The 13,873-nt window shown below is 41.4% G+C and overlaps 1 protein-coding gene across 1 annotated transcript; it reads right to left on the reverse strand.

The window, feature by feature from the left end:
- Positions 1 to 2,191: 2,191 nt before the first annotated feature.
- LOC134363018 (melanoma inhibitory activity protein 2-like) lies at positions 2,192 to 4,560 on the reverse strand. The gene is given in 2 exon segments (XM_063078525.1): positions 2,192 to 2,217; positions 2,220 to 4,560. Coding segments are annotated over 2 exon segments (2,367 nt in total).
- Between the last annotated feature and the right edge of the window lie 9,313 nt (positions 4,561 to 13,873).

Raw genomic sequence — 13,873 nt, forward strand, 5'->3', positions numbered from 1 at the left:
CCGCTGTCAGAGCTGCACAGTCCAAACAGTCAAAAGGGTTGAAATGGAATTCCAATTCTTCAACCTCTGTAAAGACAGGAAAGGGGATCCGTTTCTGAGCACTCAGCAAAACATCAGTTAACACATCTTGTTCCCCTCTCCTGTCCAGTTCTCTCAAATACCACACCCACTAGAGCCTTTCATTTGCCAAAACCAAGGCAAGAAGGGGAAAAAATAGAAAGTAAAATAAATAAGTAAATAAATACATAGAAACTTCCTTTTCAATCCCCATTCCGGAGCTCTTTCTTTCTCTCTTTTAGCAGAAGTGAGAGTTCATTCATTAATTAAATATTTGACTAATTAAGAGATATATTCATGGCCAGCCTCCAAGCATAAGACACCCCCTCCTGGTTCTCACCCCTTCCCCCAAAACTAAGCGTCCAGGCTCAGGGTCAGCCGCCCTGACACCTGCCTCAGGGACCTAACTGATCAGGACCCGCCGTAGGGCTGACCCCCAGCTCCTCCTCTACCCGGCTTCTCTCCCAGACCCCTAAAACCTCTCCCATCCAAAGGGGCCCCAGGAGTCCAGCCTCCCAGCCAGGACACCCCAACACTCACTTTCCCAACAGCGACCTTATAGGAGACAGCAGGGGATGGGGTCAAAGAAGGAGGCATGACAAGGATCCCTGGTCCAGGGCAACCTCAGAAGGCTCTTCCCCCTGCCACCCCCACCCCCGGCAAGCCCCCAGCCCCACCAGTGCCTACCTTGGTCCGCTGCATCCTGGGCGCTGAAGGAAACTGTTGCTGGTCTCCCCAGTGCCCAGCAGAGGCAAATGGGACTGCTCGGCCCGGTTGGCAGCTGCCTCATGTTTGCTGGACCCAGACGTGATTGTCACCGGCAGCTTCTCTCCCGCCCCCTGCACACTCCACCCTCCCTGCCGGCTTCTCCTGCTCCAACCTCCCTCTCTGCCTCCTCTCTCTCTCTCTCTCTCCCCCCACTCTCTCCCTCTCCCTCTCCCTCTCTCTCTCTCTCTCTTTCTCTCTCACACACACACACACACACACACACACACACACACACACACACTCACACACATCTGTCTTGCATATTTTTGGTCCCCTCCCAGGCTCTCTGTGGATGTGGTTCCTAATCCTGGCCTCTCAGCCTGTCCCCGTCCCTCTGCCTGGCTCTCCTGGACTCCCCTGCTCCTGTCACTGGGTGTCTCTCTCTGTGCCTCCCCTGATGTCTGTCTCTCTAACACACAACTGTCTTCTCCCCCCCGACTTCTTGGTCACCAGGGAAGGGTGGGGATAGTGGGGGTGCAGGGAGCTAGGCCCGGGGGAAGGGGGGCTCCGGGGAAGAGTTCCTGCCCCAGGGAGGGGGAGGGGCCGCAGTCAGCCCAGAGAGCCTCCTGCAGGCATTTTCCAGAGCCAGCCAGCCCTTCCCCTCCCTGCAGCCCTGGCCCTGTCTGGCCGCCCCTCCTCACAGATACCAGGTGGTGTGATCTCCCTTAGGGGCCCGGGGCCTGTCCCTGGCATCTGGAGCGTCCTCCCCTTGGGACCTTGCCCCAGGTGCTAGTCTGCAATGGCCTTGCAGATGAGGACTCGCCTTCAGGGAGAGGGACAGCCACTGGGGCCACATCACCAGGGTGACACTCAGGGCTTCTTCCACCTCTTACATCTGTCCCCTGACCCTTATCTACTCCCTTTCACCCCACAGAGGTCCTTGCAGTATGGGAGTCCTCCCCAAGTGCTGTCATTCTGCCTGGGATGGAGGTTGGAACTACAGGGTAGGTAAGGGACCTCGCCAGATATCGTGGGGGGAGACGGTGGTGAAGGAAGGGAGTGAGGGCCCCTGGGTGTCCTTGGGAGAGGGGGGCTCATGGGCATTTGCTCAGCCTCCAGGGAAACCACCAAGGAGCCAGGGGCCTGAAACCTCTGCCAAGTTTCCCTTTTTGGTGCCCATAGGAGCCAGCCTGTGCCATTGGTTCCCATGGAAACAGAGCCCTGAGACACCCCCTGCCTTGCAGCACGCATGGAGCACTTGCTAGCACTTACTCACAAAATTCATATTTAAATCATCTTTATTTAAAAAATACTACCCTGAAAATTATAATTCCATTAAGCTTCAATTTGAGCAGAAAAAGTAGTTACTTAAACTGAAAATGAGGGATAAGTCAAAACTATTTATGAAGAGAGACCAAAAATATCATCAGGTTTCTTGCTGTGGTTCTGGATTTCAGGACCAGGCTCATTTGAGCGTGGAATTGACCCTGAAGGGAACTCACCCCTACTTTCAGAATGTGGGGGTGGAGGTGAAAATCCAGCTCCTAGAGGAACATAAGGAGGAAAACCCCTTGGTGAATAGACATTTCTCATTGCAAATGGAGGTCGTGGCTGGACAGGGAAAACCCTTGGTAGAAAATAATTTCGAGGAGCTCCATACATGCTTCCTGGAGGAGGTGGAGGAAAAGGAGCTTCTCTTCTCGTGAATGGACCCCTCCTATCCACTGGAAACAATGGACCTCTGATTGCAGGAAAAGGTGGAGGAGCAAAGCCAGGGCCACTTGCTTCCCTTTCAGCAGGCACAGATGAATGAGGCACATTTACATTACCAAGGTCGTCTTTGGTATCATTTCTACTGGATTCCGTTTGTGAAGACTGTGGCCCATCCACTTTATCCACAGAAGGCAGATTAAAACTTCTGAGTTCTGCTGGTCCAGACGGTCCACCAGGATTAGAATCAAATCCGTCTTGCCTTCGTGGAAGAAGAGCTGGATCAGAACATGGTTGGCCTGGTGGAGGGATCGTCATCGTCCGGTGCTGTTCCCATGGAGGTGACAGGAACCCAGATGGTGCTCCATGAGAATCAGTTAACCTATCACAGCCCGATTCTCCTCTTTCATTGGTCATCTGGTGATCCAGAGTATTCTCTGGGCCTCTTGAGCCTCTTCCTCCTCCTTGCTCTGGAGTCAAAGGTGCGAGTGTGAGTGGAGAGAGAAAAGCTCTCGTTTCGGATGAAGGTCGACCCACTGGTGAGGCACCACATGGGGAATGCTCTCCGCCAAAGGCTGTATTTGGAACATCAAGTGCAGAAGGATCTTTTTTGAGAAGTTCAAATTTAAACTCTTTTTCAGCTAATTCTTGTCTCTTGTAAACATTTACGTTCCTTAAATACCTGAGGTGTCTTTCAGCAGTTTCAGCTGCCACCCAACTGCCATGTGCTTCTTTCTCATAAGCCGTCAACTGCCCTTGATAAGAACGAACGCTTCTCTCCAATTCTCCTTCCACATCTCCGGCTCGCCTTCTGTAGGTCTCCAGTTCCTCAGCTGCATGGCTCATCTTCTCTTCTACTTTGGAAAGTTCCTCCTCCTTCTCTAACCGGTCCTTTTCCACTACCATTAACTTCCTGTGGAGTTTCATTCCATTTTCCTGATACAGTTCAGTCATTACTTTAAGTTTCAGCCGAAGCTTCTGATTTTCACTTTCCAACTGTGTGTTTTCTGACTGTAAAGATGCTTGTTCAGTCTGGAGATCTGTAATATGCTCTGTAAGCTCTTCCTTTCTTTTATCTACTTCAGATAACCGAGTATGAATTTGGTTTCTTTCTCCCTCTAGGGTTTTTAAAGAAGCATGTAACTTAGCAGCGTGAATCAATTTCTTCAAAGCTCCTTTTGGCAGATCATCTAAGCGAGCACCATTTTGTGATTCACTCTTCATCTCCAATTCCAAGTCATCAGCCATCATGTCTTCTCCAAGCACAGCAGCCCAGTCTTTCATCTTGAGCAAGCGTTCAGTCAGAGACTTGATGTGATTTTCTTTTTCACTCAAAACTTGTTCTGCCTGGACTTTGGAGTCTTCAAATGTTTTTTTCTGTTTATGAAGTTCACTCACTTGTTCTATCAATACTTCTGCTTCTTGTAAAAGCTGTTTCTGGCTTTCCTGAAGTTGGGAATTTTCATTCAAAGCATCTTTTATTGCCACCTTCAGATGTTCTTCATTCATTTGAAAGATTTTGGAGATTATTTTGGCTTCAGCTACTTGTGACTGGATGGATTTTGATTCATCTTCCAGGGACTGTATCCTTTTTGAAATATCTGCCATCAATTCATCTTGCTCACAATGTTTAGATTTCTGTCCTTTTAATTCTTTTGCTAGAAAGACTATTTCATCCTCAAGTTTAGATTTGGAGCTGCTCAGCTTTTCATAGGTTGCCTCCAAGCTTTGTGCTTCTGTTGACTCCTTCTCAAAGCTGGCATCCTTCACAGCTGACTCCAAGCCTTCATACTCCTCTTGAACAACGCAAAGTTTGTCAAGTAGTTTACATTTTTCTTCAATTAGTCCAGAAAGCTTTTCAGCAAGCTTTTTCTCTCTTCTTACATAAAGCCGGCTTCTCACCGATCGAACACTTCTCCACAAAAACAAGAGAATCAAAAATCCAGTAAGCGCCGCACATGTCACCAGTTCCCACGGAGAACCTGGGCCCGGTCTCAGGTCTTCAGGCCATGCTGCCACAGTCCTGCACAGCTCTCCCAGGACCAGCCCCAAGTACGGCTGAGGGGCAGCCCCGGGCACCTCCATGGCGCCGAGGCTGCTATGGCTGTGGCCACGGTAGCCACGGCCTGGCCAGGCCACAACCAGCAGCTGAGACAGATCTGCGTTCTGTCGGGAACGTCAACCAGCTCTGTCAACAGCAGCGGACACGGCACAGCCGGCTGTGAGGGGAGCCGGGGAGCACTGGCGCCCACGGGCCTCAGGCGTCCCCCACGTGCACCCTGGTAACCAGGCCCCTTTGTGATGTCACTTCCGCCACATGGTTCTGAGCCTCCCTCCCCCCCTGCACGGGCCTGTGACACGCGCTGTCCTCGCCACCCCTCACCTCGGCTCGGTTTTGGCTGGGCCACAGCCGGATTTGAATCCATGTTTATAATGTGTGATGATCAAGTGTGGGTAAGTAGCAAACTCTTCACCCAAATATTGTCATTTCTTTGTGCTAGGAAAACTCAAAATCCTCTCTTTTAGCTATTTGAAATTATCTAATAAATGGGTGCTGACTCTAGTCACCTTACAAAGCTATAGATCACTAGAAATAGTTCCTCCTGTCCAGCTGCAACTTTGTATCTGTAACCTCTGCCTTTCCCCTCCTCGCCCTACCCTTCCCAGCCTCTAGTAACCACTATTCTGCTACTTCTAGGAGATCAACTTTTCTTTTGGAAATTTTTTAAAGGAAATTTTGTGATTTTAATTTCTTTCAGAGGAGCATCCTTCCTGAGATACCTGCCAGGAACAAAAGTGTTTTCTTTGGACTAACTTTGCCAGAATAGCCATAGAATGTGGCAATGGGAAGAGGCCTGAGACACTCTGGGCTTCAGCTGGCCCAACGCTTTCTTTATAGGTAATGAAGCAAAGGTCTACAGTAAGTCCAGTAACTGTCCAGGGTTGTTTAGCTATTTAGTGGGAGAAGTGTGTTGTATTATGAGTTCTGCTGAATGTCAGTGAAATGCTCTTTGTTTTAAAAAACACTTTATTGAGGAATATTTTATGTATCATGTAATCCACCCATTTCAGGTATGCAATTCAATGAGTTCTAGTAAGTTTATCAAGTTGTGCAGCCATCACCACAAATCAGTTTTAGAACATTTTCACCACACCAATAAGATCTCCTGTACCCATTTATTCTTTTTTTTAAATAAATTTTATTGGTTATGAATATTCATGGGATACAAAGCTGATTGTCACCGTTGGTGCCCAAGCTGTGATGGCCAGATTCATACTGGCCGCAGGCCCGTTACATTTATTGTATCACATTTATTGACTTTCATATGTTGAACCATCCTTGTATCCCTGGGATGAATCCCACTTCATCATGGTGGGTAATTTTTTTCATGTGTTGCTGTATTCTGATTGCTAATATTTTGAGGATTTTTACATCTGTGTCCTCAAGGATATTGGCCTGTACTTTTCTTTTTTTTGTTGGAGAGAAACAGGAAAATATAATAACCTTCCTTAAAAACAAAGAAACAAATAAAACCTTGATCCAAAATCAGGTAGAAGTAAGTTAGTAGATAGAAGATATGAACTGTAACTCTCCCTTGCTAATTTCTCCATAATTACATTCCCTTAGATCCTAAATAAATCTAGTTTTTTGGTAGCAAAAATAACCTTTTTAAATTTTAGGAACGTTTCATAAACTTTGAGTCCCACTCCATTAATTTGCATGCCACATTAATTTGGCCTATAATAATTGATAATTTTAAATCAGAATGGATCACACACAGGTGAAAAATATTGTAAATCATAGAAATCTATCATAGATGGTAAAACCCCAATAGGCCACCTCATGCACATGAATAGCACAGCCAGATGAGAAAGAAAAGTTACAGAGGGAGAACATAACTCTCTCCTGTCTTGAATTTTTTTTTTTTTTTTGTGACCGGTAAGGGGATCGCAACCCTTGGCTTGGTGTCGCCCGCACCGCAGCCAGTGAGCGCACGGGCCATCCCTCTATAGGATCCGAACCTGCAGCGGGAGCGCCGCTGCACTCCGAAGTGCCGCACTCTCCTGAGTGCACCAGGGGGCCGGCCCTTGAATTTTGTTAGATTGAAAAATAAACGTTGGGCAATGGCCTCATCTAATACTGCAATGTCAAGGTATCACTATTAATGCAGCCAGACTTTGTCTAAAAAGTGGAAAAATTATGAAGCTCAAAGACCACAAAAGTAGAGACCAGAAATACCACCCTCTTTTCAGTCCTATCTCTGAAATTAACTTGATATGTACGATGAGCAAGTTGGTTGACCTCTGACCATAAGTTATGTGTCTGAGAGAGCAAAGAGAAAAATGTTACATAGTTGCTTTCAGTCAGTCAGTAATTTTCCTGTTTGTCCATCTGCATTCATTCAAGAGAGGACTGTGCAGAAGAATGTTGTGATAAACTAGTCAGACAAGTTGTATAGGTAGCAGTAGTAATAATGGTGACAAATGATCTCATTGTAGGTGACGATCACATGGGAATTAGCTTGAGCAAAGGGTAGGATGGAATTGGGATTTCCTGAGATGGGAAAATATTTGAGAAAATTAGCCCTAAAGTTAGAAAGTGAATCAAGAATTTGGTTTTGAATTTAATGGCTGTAAAAGGCTTTTTAGATATCCAAATACAAAAGTTCAGTAAGTGAATGTATGAGTCCAAGATTATAGAGAAATGAAAATAACAATTACGTGTTTATTCAGTCACGTTATAAGATACTTAAAACATAATCGAATCCAGTTGATTAAACAAGTATAATAAATATGATAAAATTATGAGAATGTGGAAATGATAAAGACATGTGGCAAATAAAAATTCGGACAAAAAGCACCAAAGCAATGAGAGTTCTTACAGTGGTGATTTTTTTTTTTCTGTTTTCTATAATGTAACACGTTGTATTTAAAAGCCACAATTATAGTTTACCTGGAATACAGTTTTCCTCTCACCGACACTCCCTCCCATTTGTTTGTGCTCAGTTCTAATCAATACAAAGGAAATACTTAAAAAGAGAAGGGAAGGAAGGAAGGATGGAAGGAAGGAAGGAAGGAAGGAGGGAAGGAAGGAGGGAGGGAGGGAAGGAAGGAGGGAAGGAAGGAGGGAGAGAGAGAGAGAGAAAGGAAGGAAGGAAGGAAGGAAGGAAGGAAGGAAGGAAGGAAGGAAGGAAGGAAGGAAGGAAAGAAAGAAAGAAAGAAAGAAAGAAAGAAAGAAAGAAAGAAAGAAAGAAAGAAAGAAAGAAAGAAAGAAAGAAAGAAAGAAAGAAAGAAAGAAAAGGAAAGAAAGAAAAGAAGAAGAAGAAGAAATACCGGGCATGCATCCTGCAGCCCAACACTTTCCACATCTGCTCTTATACCAAATCCAAAGTCTTTTACGTAGTGAAAAAGCTCCTTCATCTGTTCTCTTCTGAACGCTTTCGCTCACTGCATCTCCCTGCCTCCCTGTCTGTTTAATTCTGGTTTTGTTGACCTTCTTTCCCTGGTGCTTCAAGGACCGTCTTCCCTTCTCAATGAACTTGAACCCCTGGTCCTTTGTGGACTTGCCCCACATGCTTCCTTTATCCTATTGTCAGCTTTCAAGACTTCCAAATTCTCACTCCCCAGAGGATTTCTCCCACCACCTCCTGAGTTATAGTTTGCACTTCAGTGACACAAAGCTGTGTCCACACTCTTATTTTATACACCTTATTATAATTATAACTAAATCACCTATATAATTATCTGCATAAATACTGATTGTCCTTTGAGATGGTCAGGCTCATGAGGGCTGTCTCTGCATCTAATTTACTCTTTTTGATGCAGCACCTAGTAAAGTGCTTTGCACATTAATAAATTGCCAATAATTTGGAATCCACCCGGGAGAAAAGAGGAGAAACAACGCGCCATTTCAATGTAATGTCAAGAATGGATGAAAGAGAGGGGATTAAAGAGATAAGATGTGGGGTGCGGAGGATTTCCAGATGTCTCAGTGTAAAAAATGCAGTGGAGGTAACGTATGGATGAATATTTTATTATGTTTATTGAAATTGCCCTGAGAATGACAGTGGTCCTTACAGAGAATGAGCAGTGACAATAACCACATTGTGTTTTGATGTCTTAAATGAGGTCCTAATTTTCCCCATGAGAAGGTTTTAGGAAGCATGTACATTTTTATTACTTTTATTAAAGTGGCTTCATTAGGTGTGTTTTGGGAGTAAAATATCTGTAAAAATAATATGGTACAAAGGTCATAGGCTTCAGGGTTTTCTTTCCGTGAGTATCATTAATAGGTCAACATTGGAACAGTCGTAGTAATGATCTTAATTTCAGCTTTTGCCATGTGCTGAAATTTCAGCTTCATCTCATGTTCTTTCAAAATTAAAATCCCATGACTTGAATGATTTTTATCTTTTATCTCTAGTTTAGTCACCCCTTAATATCAGGAATTTTGTACATTAATGTTATTTTTTTCTAGTTGTTAATTTGTAGTTATATTTATTCCTACTATAAGGGGTATTTTTTTGTTTGTTGTTTTGTTTTTTGTTTTTTTGTTTTTAGGTAATGATATGGATAGAAATACCTAAATAAAAGACTACGACTATAAAACAATCTGCTGGTATTCCTGTGTAAGTTAAAAAAGTCCACAGGTATTACTTGATATACAGAGTGATTAGAGAATTAAACTAAAAGGTAATTGAAGAAATTTTTATTAAAATTGTATTAAAATCTGTGAATGTGTTTGAATCCATTGCATAAAAACTTCCTAATATTGGTATTCACTTAAAAGAGAATGAATGTGACGAAATTAGAACAAAAAATTCAAAGATAGGTTCATTATTTTGAATTTTACAAAACTGAAAAAAAATATATAGATAAGCGATAAGATATTATGGGAATAATTAGGAAATTTTATAGATTAACAAAGCAAAAATCACACTGGACAAAGTTAAACAGACAAATACGACAAGAATTCATTTAAGGATATAGCCACAGGGGAGTGAGACCAGACTCAGCGTGAACTCGACTCTTCTGAAACTATGGTCTGGAGAGTGTTTAAGAGCTGGGGTTGAGGGCTGGGGTCACACAAGGGCCACGTGTGTTCGCTAAGTGGCGTTCCTGAAAGGAAAAGGAAACCTGTTCATATCTTCATGACAGGAGGTGGTTTTACAACTTGGAGCAAGGTGTCCACCAGAGTGAGTCTCCTACCCTCCCACAGAGACTGGGAGACAAGGACTCTGTCTCCCTTGAGGATGACATTTCAAAGGGATGGCTCCTGGGTCCTTGAGAAAGGCAGCCTCAGGTTGTAAAACTGGCAAGAGGCTTTTAGAAAGATTTATAACTTAAAGGGAAAGAGAAAGAATTTATAATCATAAGTTTTCTAAAGTAAATGATGTAAGAAGAGGGAGAGAAGGGGCCTTTGTGCTTAGGCCATCAGGATTTCTCAGGAGCAGGGGCAAGAGGGAGGTCGGGGCCCAGAGGACCGAGGGAGTCTGAAGTCTACTCGAGCTGAGGGAAAGGAAAGGCCTTCCTGGTCAAGAGCTGTGAATGGGAAGACTGGGGAGACAGAAAATGCTTGATAATGTTGCAAACTGTAGGTAAAAATTGTAATGAATACATACTCAGATAGATAAAGTATAATCATACTACTACTCTAAATTTGGTTTCTTTTCCTCTTTTCTTTTTCTTTTCTTGTTCAAAATTTGTCTAGTTTATTTTCATATACTATAATGAAAATGTACATAAATATTGTCAGGTACTTTACATTACTTGTTCAGGGTTGGTTTCAAGAGGTGAGTTGAAGTATATGAATATTCTTAATACATATTACCAAATTGAAAGGTTCTAGCTGAACCAATAATCAGCAAAATAACCCATCATTAAATATCAAATGTTCAGGTTATTTGCTTAAAATTTTTCACCAGTTTTCTTTTAAATAGATTCAGAAGATAAAATTTGTACAGTAAAATCTATGTTTAAATCTTATCCAATTTGCTTTTTAATTTTAATTTATCAGATGTTTAAAATGCACATCTAATTGCAGATCTAAGATTATGGTTTGAATGAGATAGTGTACCATGCAGAGCTAACATAAGTACAATTCAAACAAAAAACAGTTTTTGGTGTTTCTATATTACACTATGAAATGTTTACATGTCATTTTGTGTAGTATTTTTTTTTTTTGGGGGGGACCGGTAAGGGGATCGCAACCCTTGGCTTGGTGTCGGCCGCACCCGCTCTCAGCCAGTGAGCGCACCGGCCATCCCTATATAGGATCCCAACCCGTGGCCTCGGCACTCCCAGCACCACTCCAGCGCCGCACTCTCCCGAGTTAGTCATGGGGTCGGCCCTTGTGTAGGGTTTTGATTTATGGACCATCACTGTCAAATCCAGTAAATACTTTTGAGGATACTTAGGACTCATTAGAGTACACAACTGTAAACTTTATCCAGCAACAGGATTCTGTAGCACCAAGAAAAGTGCAAAGTAAAATAACCATAAAAAATAATGATTCTATACAGCTGTAAAATGTCATAGAAAATGCCAAATATAAAATAAATTTGTAGGATCTTCCTCTTGTTATATTGACTAAATTGGAAAACTGCTTTTTTTTTTTTGTCTTTTTAGGGAGACTAATGCAATTACATATGCTGGAAAGAAGTAAGGACCCATTGCAAATCACCAGGAAATCATTAAAAAATAGGAACGAAGCAATCTTTAATAAATCACAAGGAGGAGTATTCCATCTTAAAGGAGCTAGCTTATGAATTTGATTTTAGTACTATTACTTATGAACATTAATTTCATTATGAAAGGTTGTAATTTACTTTCTCCCTAGGAAACAAAGTTCTGTTTGTCTTGGCTTATATTTCCATTTTATTTTTAATAGCCTCATTTCATTTTGACATGTAAAAATATTTATACTGCTGGGAGGTCTGGTGTTTTTGTACTCTTGGTGTAAGGAGTAACTGACTCAGTAGTGACTGTGAAATCAGATCTTATGTATGTTCACACGCAGGAACGCAGGAACCTATGCAGTGTCCCTGAATCGATTATGATGATCAGATGGTGAACCTGGAATTGAACTTTCACATCAATATTGGCTTTTCTGCAAAAAGTACTAATTCTAAGAAGTTTGTACTTTCATTGGGAGAATGCTTTTGCTGTTATGGAATTCTAAAATTGGAACCATCTAAAATTTCCATTTTTGATGATTTTGAGGTAAATACTCCTATGATTTGGGCTTCTTTTCTAAGTTTAGTCTCCTAGTCTCAATTCCTATTCCTCCTGCCATTGTTCCAACCTGATTGTCTTGTCTCGTCTATTGCAGTCTATCATTTATTGATTCATCTCTCAGTTTCCAATCTCCTCTCGCCCAAACCTCCTCTGTATCTGTATTGTTCAGCCATGTAACAAATCACCCAAAAACGAAGTGGCAGAAACGACATCATTTATTTCCGTGATCTTCTGAAGCTGGTCCTATCACGTTCTCTGGGAAACCTTTCTCCCCACTCCCAGACTCCTCGGCAATTACCACCTCCCCTCAAATACTCCCCTGTTATCTTTTATTGGTCTGTCACTATCATGAATATACCAATACAGTTTCTACTTTCTTAATTTGTTCATTAGTTTTTAAACAAGCAGTTAAGAATTTAATTTTTTAAAATTTAAAATGTATTATTTCAATTTTCAGTAAAACACACACACATTAAAATTTGCACTTAGCACAGATGCTGTGCCTCACAGTTTGCAGTTACACTGTTGCAAATTTCAAGCATAAATATAAATTCCCCATTGGTTTTACTATGTTTTGTAAATTCTGTACAGGCAATGCACTCATTGTCTGCACCAGCAGAAGAGAGCTCCTACCACTGCTGCTCTCTTGCTGTGTCACTGTGCTTTTGTAAGCATGAAAACTTACACATACATATACATATATATGTTCATGTGTGTATGTTTGCATGTTTTTACTCTAGTCAGGGCATGAAGAAATAATAAAGGCCTTCTATATGACAATGGGACAAAGTTACTCTCTGAAAATGAAACTGATCAAAAACAAAAACAAAACAAAACAAAAAAACCCAAACAAAGCAAAACAGAAAATAGATAAACAGAACAAAACAAAAAAACCCTGCAGTGAGATAGAACATTCCAACTGTCAATCCCTCATGAGAATAACCTCGTGCAACTCTTGCATAGAGTCAGTGACATTACCTGGCATTTTAGTAATTTGGTCAATTGTGTTACCCTCTTCTTTTAAAAAAATTTTAAAATATTTAATCAACAAAGATTTAAGATATACAATATGATGATCTGATATAGGTATACATTGTGTAATAATTATCACAACTCACAATCAAATTAATTAACATATCTGTCACTACCCATGCATGGGTTCTTTGAGTGTAACTGGCAGAAGACTGAGCTGACAAATAACTTTTTATCATTTAGTAAACATAGTCAAAATATCTTGATACTATCATCATTAGATTGGGAAAAGGGAATTTATCTGCTTAATTTATTGAGCATATCCTTTCTAAGCCTTTCGATTGACTTTTCTGGATTCTTAGTGGAACTGCATACCAAAAGGGAGTGGAGTAATAAAATGTAAAATGCTGGTTACTATTTATTGATTCACTTATCTATGCAATGTTTTTTTTTCATGCAGCACTGGTCTCAGCCCTCGAGACACAAGGATGAGTATGACATAGTCCCTGCCAGCAACAATGTACTGATGGAGACTTGTTCAGTATCACTTTCCTTCACAGGGTGCTAAGTTCCCTGTAAAACATCCCTTTTCTCATCCAATGCAGAGTACGACGATTGTTCATTGAAAGGTCAACTTACACAGTTGGAATCGGGGTTGGTTTCTCAGAAGAGAGAATGTCAGAATCAAGAACAAGTGCAAGATAACTGGTACTCACTCTCTCCCTTTTGTTTTTTCCCCCTCTTTATTTTTTTATTTTTATTTTTTACAGTGTACTGAACACAATCTTTGCTATTTCTGGCAAATACTACATGAAAATCTCATTTAAAAGAGAAAAACAAATTGCATCTGTACCAGTGGACTAATAGTACTAAAGCTGATTTCAATAAAAACTTACAATAAACAAATCTTTCCAGTCTTAATCAGTTTTAGTCATATAACACAAGATTTCTACAAACTTCATAACCTCTTACAATTTTTTCTAACTATATCATTTTAGTTATATCTATAACATTTATTTCTATTATTTTAAATTGAAATAAGCTTTAACTACCGTTTAAATTATGCAAATTATTTCCTTTAACAAAAACTGCACCACATCTTCATGCCCTTTTTATAACTTTCTTTACCAATAAACATGTTCTACCTTCCTCACGTCCTACTTTCTTTAAACACTGTGTATGTAGAATT

The sequence above is a fragment of the Cynocephalus volans genome, chromosome 14, assembly GCF_027409185.1.
Source record: "Cynocephalus volans isolate mCynVol1 chromosome 14, mCynVol1.pri, whole genome shotgun sequence".
NCBI lineage: Eukaryota > Metazoa > Chordata > Mammalia > Dermoptera > Cynocephalidae > Cynocephalus > Cynocephalus volans.